Below are 12,982 nucleotides of genomic sequence, written 5' to 3' on the forward strand. Positions count from 1 at the left end.
ATAAAATAACATCTTTTTCTTAGCCAGGACAGCATCCATTATGATGAATAATCAAATCAACAACTAACAAATTAACATGTATTTGAATGAACCTAGAAAAAAATGTGGCTGATTGTATGTAGTATCTGGATGTCTTCAAAATAACCTCTGGCCTTCTTGGGATTTTTCTTCCAGTAATTTACAAGCCCAGACTTCAAACTTTTGGACTACTCAACTGTCCCCTTCTTTTTCCTCCTTCTTTAGAATTGACACCAGTTCTCTGTTCTACCATCTTAGAGGCGCCACAGCTGTTGTTTACTGAGCTCGCATGAGACCCACTTCCATCTTTCTAAATGAATACAGCACCTGCCTTATGACCGTTCTTCATGTCCTCATTCCTCATCACCACTTTCTGACAACTTCAAAATTCATGCTGGAGACCCATCAGTTACCGCAGCAGTAGACTCCCATGATCTTTTTTTTTTTTTTTAAGATTTTATTTATTTATTCGACAGAGATAGAGACAGCCAGCGAGAGAGGGAACACAAGCAGGGGGAGTGGGAGAGGAAGAAGCAGGCTCACAGCAGAGGAGCCTGATGTGGGGCTCGATCCCAGAACGCCGGGATCACGCCCTGAGCCGAAGGCAGATGCCCAACGACTGCGCCACCCAGGCGCCCCTAGACTCCCATGATCTTATTCCCTGCAATCCTCCAACTCCAGCCTCCTTCAGCCATGCACCAGCAGGGTCATTCCCTGAATTTTACCATTACAGGCACTTGGAATGTTTGGTTTTTATTCACAGCCCCCACATGTACCACTGTACTCCTCCCCTTCCCAACCTTCTCTCTGCTTTCTGCTCACTGAGTTCAATAAACGCTAAATCCTTCCTTGTTAACCCATCCATGAGCCCTCTTCTCAGCCCATCATTGCCCTCTCCACCCAGGCCCCTGTCATATCCTTGTGACCCACCATGTCAGTGGGCAAAACCACACCGTACATGCTGTCCAGTGTTTCCGTGTATGCCCAGGAGCCTTGCTGGAGGAAAGTCGGGACTACTCCAGCTCACTATTCCATGCTCATGCTTGCTTCCATTGTGCCGCACCTGCCTGACTCAGTGCTGGGAACATTCTCCCCGACAGCTCTACACACATAATTCTCTCTCCTTGAAATCTCCTGTAACTTCCCTGTAGCATTCATAGCAGAGACTTCCCAAAGCAATTGAACGTAACTGGTCTCGTATCTCCTCCGCATCTCAACATGCACCTGTCTCTTCATTTAACTTCCCTCAATTTTCATCTGCTTCAAAGGCACTTCTTACACCATTTATCTGACTTCCAATTCTATATTTTGGACTTCAGGCTCTCTCCAGAAGTCCAATGTCACTTTAACAACTTTTTCTAACATGTTCCCATGCTGAGTACTAAGCTGGCACATGGTAGGCACTCAGTAGATATTTGTTGAATGAATGAGGAAATAAATAAATCTATACCTGTGTGTTTTACTTCCAATTTGACTCTAGATAAGGGGCATTAACTGGAGGAGAAAACTATCGTCAAAGCGGAAAACTGCTTTCTGCTTCTTCCACTCCAGCTGTTACTAGTACTTTCAACTCTAGTCTTTGGTGCTCAATTGATTTTTCAACAGAGGTGGGATTTTTTGGGAAGTAATTGGAACATGGAACCAGGCCCACATATGATTACTCTAAATGAAATAAAAACAACTTGATTGCACACACGGTGCTTTAAAGGGCAGTAGTTAAATGTGTATTACTTCAGTACACAGTATGCATAAAGTAACATACTTATAAAATCAAAAGGGCATCACATCACCCCAAACCATCCTGATCACTAGCATTTCTTTGCTACGTTTGAATTCTTATAACCTGATGACTACGGTTTTTGTGTTCTTCAAATGTATAAGATCTTTATGATAGTGTAAAAATAGTCACCCACCACATCGTTCTATGTGTTTTTCTACATGCTGTTTCTATTATGTAGCTATTTTAAATTCCTTATGATCTTGTTAAAATTTGTGTTTATAAATTGTAAATTCTGTTTTTTTGGTTTCTTCAGCTATGATTTTCCCCCCTCTAATATGGATGGGTTCCAGAAAACCCAGAAACAATATCTAACAAGATCAGAGCAGAGGAAGGAGAGGAATGGCAAATAAACATTTTCCAGTGTTGAGTTAGGAAGATATTCGATCTTTCAATGTGCTCAACAAATGGGTTTAATAATGCACATTTCGGTATAAAACAGTTCACAACAGAAATATTTGCTATTCAGCCCATTTATCCTGGGAATTACACAACATGGACCATTTTCAATAACTCTTTTCATTATAATGATTTCCTCCTGCTCAAGCAACAGAGATGTACAAACCATTTTGGTCTAGAAATGTAATGTGTCGAGATACAAATGTATTAAAATTAAAATGTAATCATTTTCATCACTTTGGTTCAGTGTTATATTGTCTTTCTCAAGGTACTTTAGCCTAAAATCTTTCCAACTAGAATATAGAATTGCTTTTTATTCAGAATCCATACAACTAGACAACTTGACAAAAGAGATTTATTTAAAAGTCATGGTAGGGGCGCCTGGGTGGCACAGTGGTTAAGCGTCTGCCTTCGGCTCAGGGTGTGATCCCGGCGTTATGGGATCGAGCCCCACATCAGGCTCTTCCGCTATGAGCCTGCTTCTTCCTCTCCCACTCCCCCTGCTTGTGTTCCCTCTCTTGCTGGCTGTCTCTATCTCTGTCTAATAAATAAATAAAATCTTTAAAAAAAAAAAAGTCATGGTAAACTACTGGTAGACCAAAATAAGAAATGAAGATATATTTTTAGGAAACCAATTGGTTTCTCTTAATTTTGTAAGTTAAAGATCTTGAAGTGCCTTTTGAATCATAAAAAATAATATTGTTTGGTATAATTTTGACTTGTAGAATTTTATATTTTAATGTCAATCCATATATATTATATAGATAGTAACTTTTACTTAATAGGATCATTGAATTATGTAAAAGCTCTTTGAACATTCCAAATGAGTGGAAGTGTAGCATCACCCATTTCATCATTCATTCATTTATTCAGCCAACAGGTATTGAAAGCATAAGATGTGTACAGCACAACAGCAGAAACTAATTCCCCAACGAGTTTAACAAGTAATAGAGGGAATTAAGATATATTTCTATATAACTATAATTTATGGTACAGTAGCCCCTCCCCCCCATCCACCGGGGATACTTTCCAAGATGCCCAGTGGATGCCTAGAACCACAGATAGAACCAAACCCCATATATATTGGTTTTTCCTATGCATACATACCTATGATAAAGTTAAATTTATAAAGTAGGCACAGTAAGAGAAGAACAGCAGTAACTCATAATATAATAGAACAATAACACTATACTGTAATAAAAGTTATGTGAACGTGGTCTCCGTCTCTCTCTCAAAGTACCTTATTGCACGGTACTCATCTTCCTTTTTATGATGATGTGAGATGATAAAATGTCTACATGATGAGATGAAGTGGGGTGAATGACGAAGGCATTGCAACCTAGCGTTAGGCTACTACTGAACTTCTGAGGATAGGTCAGATGGAGGATCATCTGCTTCCAAACAGTGGTTGACCGCAGGTAATTAAAGCTGTGGAAAGTGAAACCATGAATAAGGGGACCTGCTGTAATAATTGCCACAAAAGATATGCTGTAAAAGTTTATGGGACTATTGAGATTTGTGATAATTTTTTTTTTTACTGGTCTGACAATTTAGTGCTTAGAATTGTATGTTTTACAAAGCTACCTGAATGACGATCACATAAAGCACTGCATTCACTCTTTTAGCCTTTGTGTACTCAGAATTTTTGACCATGTTTGTTCAGTACTTGGAAAGCAAAACTTCAGGGAGTGTGCACATACTGTGAATAAGGCACTGAGCTGGGCACTGGTCCTACACACTGCAAATGAAGACAGCAGACACGGTCCCTTTGCTCAAGGAGTTCCTAATCTAATAGGACAACGAGGAAAAAACCACATTTACACTGAATATGTCTTTCATTCCTTCCTACATTCTCACCATCACTGGAATTGAACTTTATTAGGCATCAAAGCAACCACATTATTTCATCCATGCCCCCTAGGAGCAGCAAGCAATACAATTGGTTATGGTTGATTTTATGGTTCGCCCGTGATTGTTGATAAGACACGTCAGTGTTTCCTAAAGCACTGGATGCTGCTGGTATAACCCACACATACGTTAACAGTGCTGAGATGGTGTTTCTGATCAACTTGAGCAGCGAGCAGTCTTTGATAAAGGGCTTCAGATCTCAGAAGCAGAGGCCCCTTGAAAGAGCAAGATTCTACCGAGGAAGTGAGAGCTCCGAAAGATGTGCTTCTGGCGACTCTTCTTGGGGACATGAGAGCTCCTCTCCGTCCAGAACTCTTCCTTTGTGAACGAGCACAGAAACAGTGCGAGAGTGGAGGAGAAGACAGGGAGAGCTAATGCAGAACAGACTGTACAACGTATGAGAAAGTGTAGAAGAAAGTAAGAAAAGGCAGGATTTATGAGGAGAAAGGGAGGGAAGGGGGGAAGGAAGGAAGGAAGGAGGGAAAGGGGGGAGTCGGAAGGGAGAAGATGGGAGCCTATAACCCTCGTAGCAAGGGATCCAAGGGTGTGGTGGCTGCACCGATGAACACAGAGAACTGTGCAGTCAATCCTGGGCCAGGTGCCCGGGAAGAAGGACAGTAAAACTCTAAGAAGTGACAGCTGTTTTATCAGGAGGAATATTAGTAATAATCATAGCTAACATGTACTTTCTATGTGCCAATCCTGTAAGTGCTTTACATGGATTAACTCAGTAAATCCTCAGGACGATCCTGGAGGCGGGGAGTCTTCACCCTGATAAAGAAACTGAGTTTCAGAGACGTTAAGTAACTTACCCAAGGACACAAAGCCACTAAGCAGCAGGGCCTGGATTTGAAGCAACAAAGCCTGGCTCCAGGGCTGCAACCCTCTAAGCACCACGCTCTCCTCTCTGGCTCTCCCCAGGCGTTCAAGAACCTGGAGAAGGAATCTGAAGGAGCGAGACCTGAATGTGGCCACCCCTGCCTTCCAAACCGCTTCCCACTCTTTATATGAGGAGAGACAAATATTTGGAAGAAAACTCACGTTTGTTACATACACATTCCAGTGTAAGACATACATTCCAGCATAACTTCATTAACTGAACACACTGACTTTATAGTTTTAGTGATTTTAGATAAAATCTTATCTGTGGTGTGTCGAGTCAAATTATCCTTAAAGAACACCTTTGTGAACAATCCCAGCTGAAGCCCCCTAACAGAATATTGGTTGCATGTAAAATACCTAAATTTAGACAGATTGCACTAAGGTATGTATTATAGATAATTATTCTTAATTAATAAACCATCCCCTAGCTCAGCACTGGCTGGTTGTAAGTCTGGGTAAGAGGAGAGCTCATTTATTCATTCACTGGACAAATATGTATTGCCCACTATGTGCCAAGGGATTATTGTGTGATACAAGAGAATATTAAATAAAATTCAAGCTCTTCTGTAGATTACATTCTGGAGGTGGGGGCCACTGACATTAAACAAATAAAGCTCTAATGTGTCAGACAGCAATAAGTGCTAAGAAAAAACAAAGTGAAAGAAGATGGATAGAGATGGGAGTAGAGGCAATTCACGTAGGGTGGTCAGAGAACGTCCCTTTGGTGACTTTTGAGTGAGACCTGAAGGAAGTGAGGAAGACAGCCACGCAGATGTGTGGGTTGGAGAGCATTTTAGCCAGAGGGAACAGCATGCACAAACCTCAATGTGCTCAGTGGGCTTGAGGAACGTTAAGGAGGCCAGTGTGGTTGCCACAGAGGAGGCAAGGGGGAGAGCGATGAGAAGAACCCAAAAGAGGGCAAAAGTAGGGCAAGACTGAGATTTTATTCTGAGAGAAATGGGGTGACACTGGAGAGTCTGATGCTGGAGAGCAGTGATATGAACTGCGGAAATAACCCTCGGAAGTTAAAAAAGAAAAAGAAAACAAATAAGAGGGTAGGGGAGGTGGGGTAGCGCCCCTCGCGTGTTTCTAGGGGGAGTGTATGGGGTAGGAAATACAATGTCATCTAAGGCCAAGTAACCTTCTAAGCTAAGAAGACAAAGTCGATAGGTAGAGGAGATTGACAGGATGACAAAGAGCTCTTAAGGCAAGAAAAGTGGGAGCCAGGGACCATGGGAGAGTGATGGGGGGCCGGAGCTCTTGCAGGGAGGCAACGGAGTCCATGGTTTTTAATACGAATGTCATCACATGGGCCACACCAAAGCAATGGGAAGAAAGAACAGAGAGCCAAACAGAAGGANGAGCGTGAGGAGGACAGGGAGGTACAGACCAAGAGGTTGAGCAGTACTGGGGTGAGGTCTCAGGTGAGACAACGCACTCTCTCCTCCATCCCTCACAGACCCAAAGATAACTGTGGTTTTGTCAAAGCCTAAGATAATTTCGAGCGTACACGGTTTCTGGGGTTGTTCTTCCCGCAGTGGGTAGATGTTTCAATCCAGTTGAAAAAGAAAATCATGCCAGTCGAAGGGTTAGTTGTCTTTAAAAAGAAAGGGAATAGGAAATGCGATTTCGTGAAAGGGATGTTGATTGTGTATTAATATTTTTTAAAGGTCTGATAAATGTAAAATACACATAGTTGGCACTGACTGAATTCTCAGCCCAGCTTATTATGGTGGATAATTGTATCCCTACTCTGTGGGTGAGGGAAACTGGGGATCTGAAAGTTTAAGAACCTCCTCCAGGATCACCTGGTGGCCTAGCTTCTTATCCAGGACCATCTGGTTCCAACTGCGTAAATGTCCCAGCACATCTAGGGAAAATCTAAAAACCAACCATGCACATGGGCCAATGTAGAAAACAGGAACACAGAGACGAGAGCCTGTTCCTCTGCACACATTTTAATAATGGCTTTGGATCAACGGTACTCAGGATTTCTAATATTGCTGGAGCCCCTCAGATTCACAGCATACTGCCTTTTACCCACCCCCCACCCCTGCCCCGACACCCCCTTCCCACTGCCTCACAGGAGGCTGGCTGCCACAGACGTTTTCAAAGGTTTACAGATTTGTCACATCTCCCAAAGTTATGCTTCGTGATATCTTTGAAGAATTTCTGTGATCACCCAGGATTTCTGATCTTTAGTATCCTGATTCTGTGAGTACTATCATAATTTATTTATCATATTTTATTAATGAGGGTTGATTAATTTAATCCATCACATTTCTTTTTAGCCAAGTAATTAAAAACCTGGCTCCTCTCTCCCTATCTAGTGAATTTTTCTAACGTTTTCCTAGAAGTCTTCATTTCTATTCAGTCTTGAAAATCCAGAGGCTTATCTTAGAGAGACCCCAATATATTTCACATTTGAGATCCAGAAGCCCCTCTGGGTTGCTAACATCAGAGTCCCATCCACTGGCATTATTCTTGTGTAGGGGATTTATAAGAATAGATGGACAATGATGGTGCCAGACTACAGCATTTTCAAGCTACAGCAGCAGCAGCTATACCCATCGTTGGGTCTAATCACCTTCTTTATTGACAAAGACCTTAAGTCCAGGGGCTGAGGTGTGTTGCCCAAGGTCACACAGGTAGTTCATGGCCAACTTCAGGTTAAATTTCAGGTCTTCGGACCCACAGACCAGCAACCTCAATTACCTTTCTGAATCTTCTCTCGTGAAGGTAAAGCTCTCTGTTGCATCTCTCCAAACTATTTTCATAACATCTTCCTGAGTGATTAGCAAATCCATTAAACAGGTATAGACCCTGAAGGTCAGGAAAGTTAAGTGACTGGTAACCGAGGGTACAGTGAGCATTGCCGTGGAGGAAGAACTGGGAATAAAACACAAGCTCTTGGCTTAGAAATCGAGGACTCAGGGGCGCCTGGGTGGCGCAGTCGTTAGGCGTCTGCCTTCAGCCCAGGGCGTGATCCCGGCATTCCAGGATCGAGCCCCACATCAGGCTCCTCCCCTGGGAGCCTGCTTCTTCATCTCCCACTCCCCCTGCTTGTGTTCCCTCTCTCGCTGGCTGTCTCTGTCAAATAAATAAATAAAATCTTAAAAAAAAAAAATCGAGGACTCTCTCCTTTAAAATGCATTCACATAGATGATAAGGATATTGCTCAATAAAATTAGCAACCTTTCTCAGTTCTGGGCTATGTAGTGTCTCATTTACGTCAGAGTTTAGTACTTGCTCTTTTTAAAGAAAAATCATTTAACTGGAATTCTCAGGGGAAGACAATGCAGAAAATTACCTAAGCACATTTTTTTTTTTTTTTGCAGGTAAGATTTTAGAATATGCCTTCCAGAAAAATTTAGAAATTTATTTGAACACATTTTCTTCCAGACAAAAATGTTTTCAATGACCAACATCTGTAACACAAGCGAAAGCATAACCAATCCACATGAAGTAACAGGATGACCTGGTTCTTTCCTGTTTAAGCAAAGTGGAACGCTGTCCTCAACTTTTCACATGTCATTCTGGTTATGCCACGCTGTTCCAGTCTGTCTGTGCCTGCTTGATTCCCTAACGCTCATGCAGAGAGACAAGAACCATTCATTGACCACCTACTACGGCCAGATGGCAGAGCCAGGAGCTGGATCATGGCCAGGGGGAACAAGGCATGGCAGACACACTTGGGGAGCACAGGGTGGTGGAGAGCAGAGCATCGAGCTTTTAAGAGGGTAGAAAGCAGATGGCCTCAAGGAGTCAGAGCCAGGAGGGATGTCGTTCAGCTGAGGGAATCTCCTAGGTTTTAAGAGCTGGGCCTTAAAAAGCTGATCGGATTTAGAGGAGAGGGCTAAGAGGAAGGGAAATGCAGGTAGAGGAAACAGGGTTCTGAAGTCCGGATATCAGCAAACCGATCCTTAAACTTTGCTGGCATTACATAAAACATTATTTGTACATATCTTCCTGAAGGAAATAGGAAGAAGTAGTCCCAAAGGAGAGGGATGAAGGCTCTGAAGCCAACTTTCCCATTGACTAATGTTTATTGGACATAAAATACTTGCCAGTTACCGTACTAGGTATTGAGGACACTAAGATCTGAGTAACTGAACAAATTTATAGCAGGGTTTAAAAATTGGACTCTCTCTTCAATTTGTGGAAAACTGATCCACAGAGCTATGTGTTTATATACTTTCTTTTAGAAATCCAAAGAACCCTGCAAAGAAGTCCATTCTATATTATTTTTAGGAAAAATCCACAATGAGACAAGGGAAAATAGTTACATGAATGTAGACACATACGTTATATAATCTCATTTAAGAAGACAGATTTCAATGCACGATAGGATAAACCTAGAATGCCGTTCATTCTAGAAGAATTAGGTTGCATGGACACTCCATACTGAGAGCCTGAGGCTACACTGCTTGGCCCCAGGACCTGGGCATGTACTTCCTTCACTTGCTCCTGCTGCCAGGCCATTCACAGAAGTTTCTCCCAGGTGCCTTTTTTTGCCCTTCCTCTTCCCTCCCAGACCGCACTTTATCATGATTTACTCCCACTGTGCTGTGCCTTCTCTGCTTCATCTGAACGGTCTATCTAAAACGTGGACGCACCTTTTAGCTCAACGGAAGGCAGCTATGGCAACACAATTGTTAGGCCATGTGTACAGTTGAGATGCAAGTACTATCTTAGAAAAGAAATGCTAGAAATCAGTGAAAACGATAGGATACTATAAATTGAAAGGAAATGTAGGTATTTCAATGTGATTATCACCATTTTTTATATGTCCATGGTTATTTTTCTGATTACTCAGAATACTAATATAGATGATGAAAGGATCTTAAGAACACGTTTTGAACATGTCACTACAATACGCTAAGAACATACAGGTATTCACACACACACACACACACACACACTAAGGAAAAAGAAGATATGAGCATCTATCAAAAGGGAAAAAAAGAAAATATGATGACAATTATACAAATATGAACATAGTACTGACATGTTGCAGAGGGAGCACAAGGATAATTATAGAGCAGTAGAACCCATGAAAACGGAAAGTTTCAAAAAAAATAATGTCTGTTTCTTTCCTCTTAAATTTATAAGCTACTACCTGATATATTTTTTCCCCTCATGGCAAATATCAAAATCTTTGCAAGTTTCACTGCTTCAATGCAGTATACTAGATCACATAAAACAAGAAAAGAGAAAACCCCAGGTCATTTCCAAATTGACAGGAAGTAATTTATTTAGAAGACTGAATTTAAAAATCATTTAAAATACAGAATTTTACAACTGAAAAAGTTGGTAGTACAATTGAGTTTCCCTAGGATATTTAGTAAATTTTCAATATTTTAAGGGAAAACCTGAGAAAACATGTTGGAGATATCTGGAGAAGAAAGAATGCATTAAAATGCACTGCATTACATTATACTATTTCTGTTAAAATTATAGTTTTTCATAGTAATTACTCAATGATAACATTTACATACTCATATAAATCAAGTTAAAGATAAAGGTAATTGATTTTAAAGTTATTAAACCAGAAAGGTTTTTTTTTAATCAAAACAATAAACAGGAGATCTTTAGAGACTAAAAGTATACATTTACATGGACCTCCAATTAAAATTATTGTGTTGTAGGTTACAGCAAAACCCTATTTCCAAGTTTCTGGAAAATATATTCTATAAATTCAAATAGGCAATATAAATCAGAGATGATTTAGAATTAGATGTAGAAAATTACTAATTTTAAATAAATTACACATTCCTTAAACAAGATTACAAATTAGAGACCAGAACTTCAAATTTTATTTTTATTTTAGAGAAAAACAAAAGTTTACAGATATTTGATATAAAGTAACCACACATAGAATGCCTCTCTTATGTGACACCAGGAAAATTTTCAGTATAAGCTACAACATCATATTTGAAGATAAATCCATGAGTTCTAATTTTTAAAAACCTGTAAGATGGTTTGCAACTTTAGGATATCAGATACATGGTATGCAAATCATTATTCTTGAATGCTACGTATTCATTCATGAAAGACTTCTAAACAAAGGAGTCGGAATTTGGTTCACAGTTTATAAACTTTAAACAAATTTTGTTATGATAACCTGTTACCCACCAAGGAAGTTATCCATAAACAAAAACAATCTGGTATTTACTAATTTTACACAATCCATTGTAAACCTTCCTGGTGTAAGACTTTAACCAACTGGGATTTCATATGAACCATAACCAGAGAGAGTGAACCATGATAAATTAACAGTATCAGAGAAAGCAGATGACATAGAGTTAACACTCACTGTATATAATTAAATAAAGCCAGCTTTCTTTCTTTCTTTCTTTCTTTCTTTCTTTCTTTCTTTCTTTCTTTCTTTCTTCCTTTCTTTCACCTCATACAAGTGATCTAGTAATCTCAATCATGGAATTTCAAATCCATCTATGGTTGTTGTCAAATTCAGTAATTAAAAATGCAACCCAGAGTACAAAGGACATTTTTCTCTTAATTTTAAAGATATTTATGGCTTATTATTTTTTAAACAAATTATTTACCCAAATAAATTCTTGCAATCACTTGCTGGTTCCTATGGACTATTTATTGACAATTATTTCTAAATTACGTAAATGTGTTGGTCACCAGTAAGTAAATCTTGTTTTAAAAATCAATGATAAGTGCAGCAATTATAAAAATATAGGATTCTCATTTGTATCTCTGGTTTAAAGTCTAATTAGTGATTTGTACTGATCCAATATTTTATATAAATACAAAATCTAACAATTTGTTTTCTTAAGTCTGTATGAGGTTATAGACATCTTTACAAATTTTGTTTAGAAACTGAATTTTAGAAGACATGCTCCTAAACACAAAATGTATTTTATGAATTATCTTAAGCATGAAGAAACACAAATATCCACTTTTATCATTCAAGAACAAATTATTATAATGCATTGCAAAATATTTGCTAATGGAAATGCAAAAATTTTTTTTAGCTAAACTGTTACTTCACACTATAGTACAGAATAAATTTTTAAAAGGCAAAATTTTTATTTACTCTGACATTAACAACATGGTTTAATTCAAAAAGTCAAAAGACTTATAGGGGTAATATTTCCAATTCAAACAGTATTTTGTTGGATTTCAATTTTTCCAGAGCTCTGAAATAAATAAATGTTTTTTGACTTTGCTTTAAGATGTTTAAAAGGGTATCAAGTATTTTACAGATACAGACTTTAGAGAACACTGAATTCTTAAAAAAAAAAGTGTGTTTTTGTTTGTTTTACTCCATTGTAGGGTCTTGAAGACTTTTTTTTTTTTTTGTCTAAAATCTCATTTTCACCTGCAATAATTGTATTCAGGTTTTCTCAGCAGGTAAAGTATACATTCTAAGAAGGCTTCAAATTTCAGAATTCCAATAATGCATTTAAACTGAGCACCCACTGAACCACGTTCTCTCCTCTTTGTTGTGTGTGTATGTGTGTCTATTATCTTCCAATTCTAATATTTATATTAAATTTTAGTCTTTTTAGCTCCCCAGAAATACCTTAGTGAACCCTCAGCAATTGCTAACCACTTAATAGTTGTGAACCGGAGAGCCCCTTCAAGTAGATCGTTAACCACAGAGTGCCTGACAATTTCCAAATCCTATCCTCTGTCCAAAAGGAAAAGATAGGGCTTTGTGAGGCCGAAAGGAAGCGAAGGAAAACAAAACAAATGTAGCTCATGCTGAAAGTGAAAAGTGCTTGGACAGATTACTATTTTCTTTTCTGCAAGGCGCCCTGCCAGACTTTTTTTTTTTTTTTTAATAGAGAAGAGTTATTTTTTGGTCTGATTTTTCAGTTTCTTGGAAAGTGTTGGTATTTACCATCCCCACCGGTCCCTCATAATTATGGTTGGTTGTTTTGTGTTTTTTCCATCCGTCCACATCACAGACCGCTGACCCCCCCCCCCCCCCCCCCCCCCCCCCCCCCCCCCCCCCCCCCCCCC

The 12,982-nt window shown here is 39.4% G+C and overlaps 1 protein-coding gene across 2 annotated transcripts in view; it reads left to right on the top strand.

Annotated features, from left to right (window-relative positions):
* Positions 1-548, top strand: part of LOC121105845 — a 145,305-nt gene extending 144,757 nt beyond the window's left edge. For both annotated transcript variants that reach the window (XR_005838598.1, XM_040644274.1), the window contains one exon: positions 244-548. Coding sequence is in view for 1 of the 2 variants with exons in the window: in XM_040644274.1 (XP_040500208.1) it covers positions 244-311 (68 nt within the window). In the remaining variant the exon portion in view is untranslated. The remainder of the gene's footprint in view (positions 1-243) is intronic.
* Positions 549-12,982: the final 12,434 nt, after the last annotated feature.

The sequence above is a fragment of the Ursus maritimus genome, unplaced genomic scaffold (assembly GCF_017311325.1).
Source record: "Ursus maritimus isolate PB19 unplaced genomic scaffold, ASM1731132v1 scaffold_3, whole genome shotgun sequence".
Classification (NCBI taxonomy): Eukaryota; Metazoa; Chordata; class Mammalia; order Carnivora; family Ursidae; genus Ursus; species Ursus maritimus.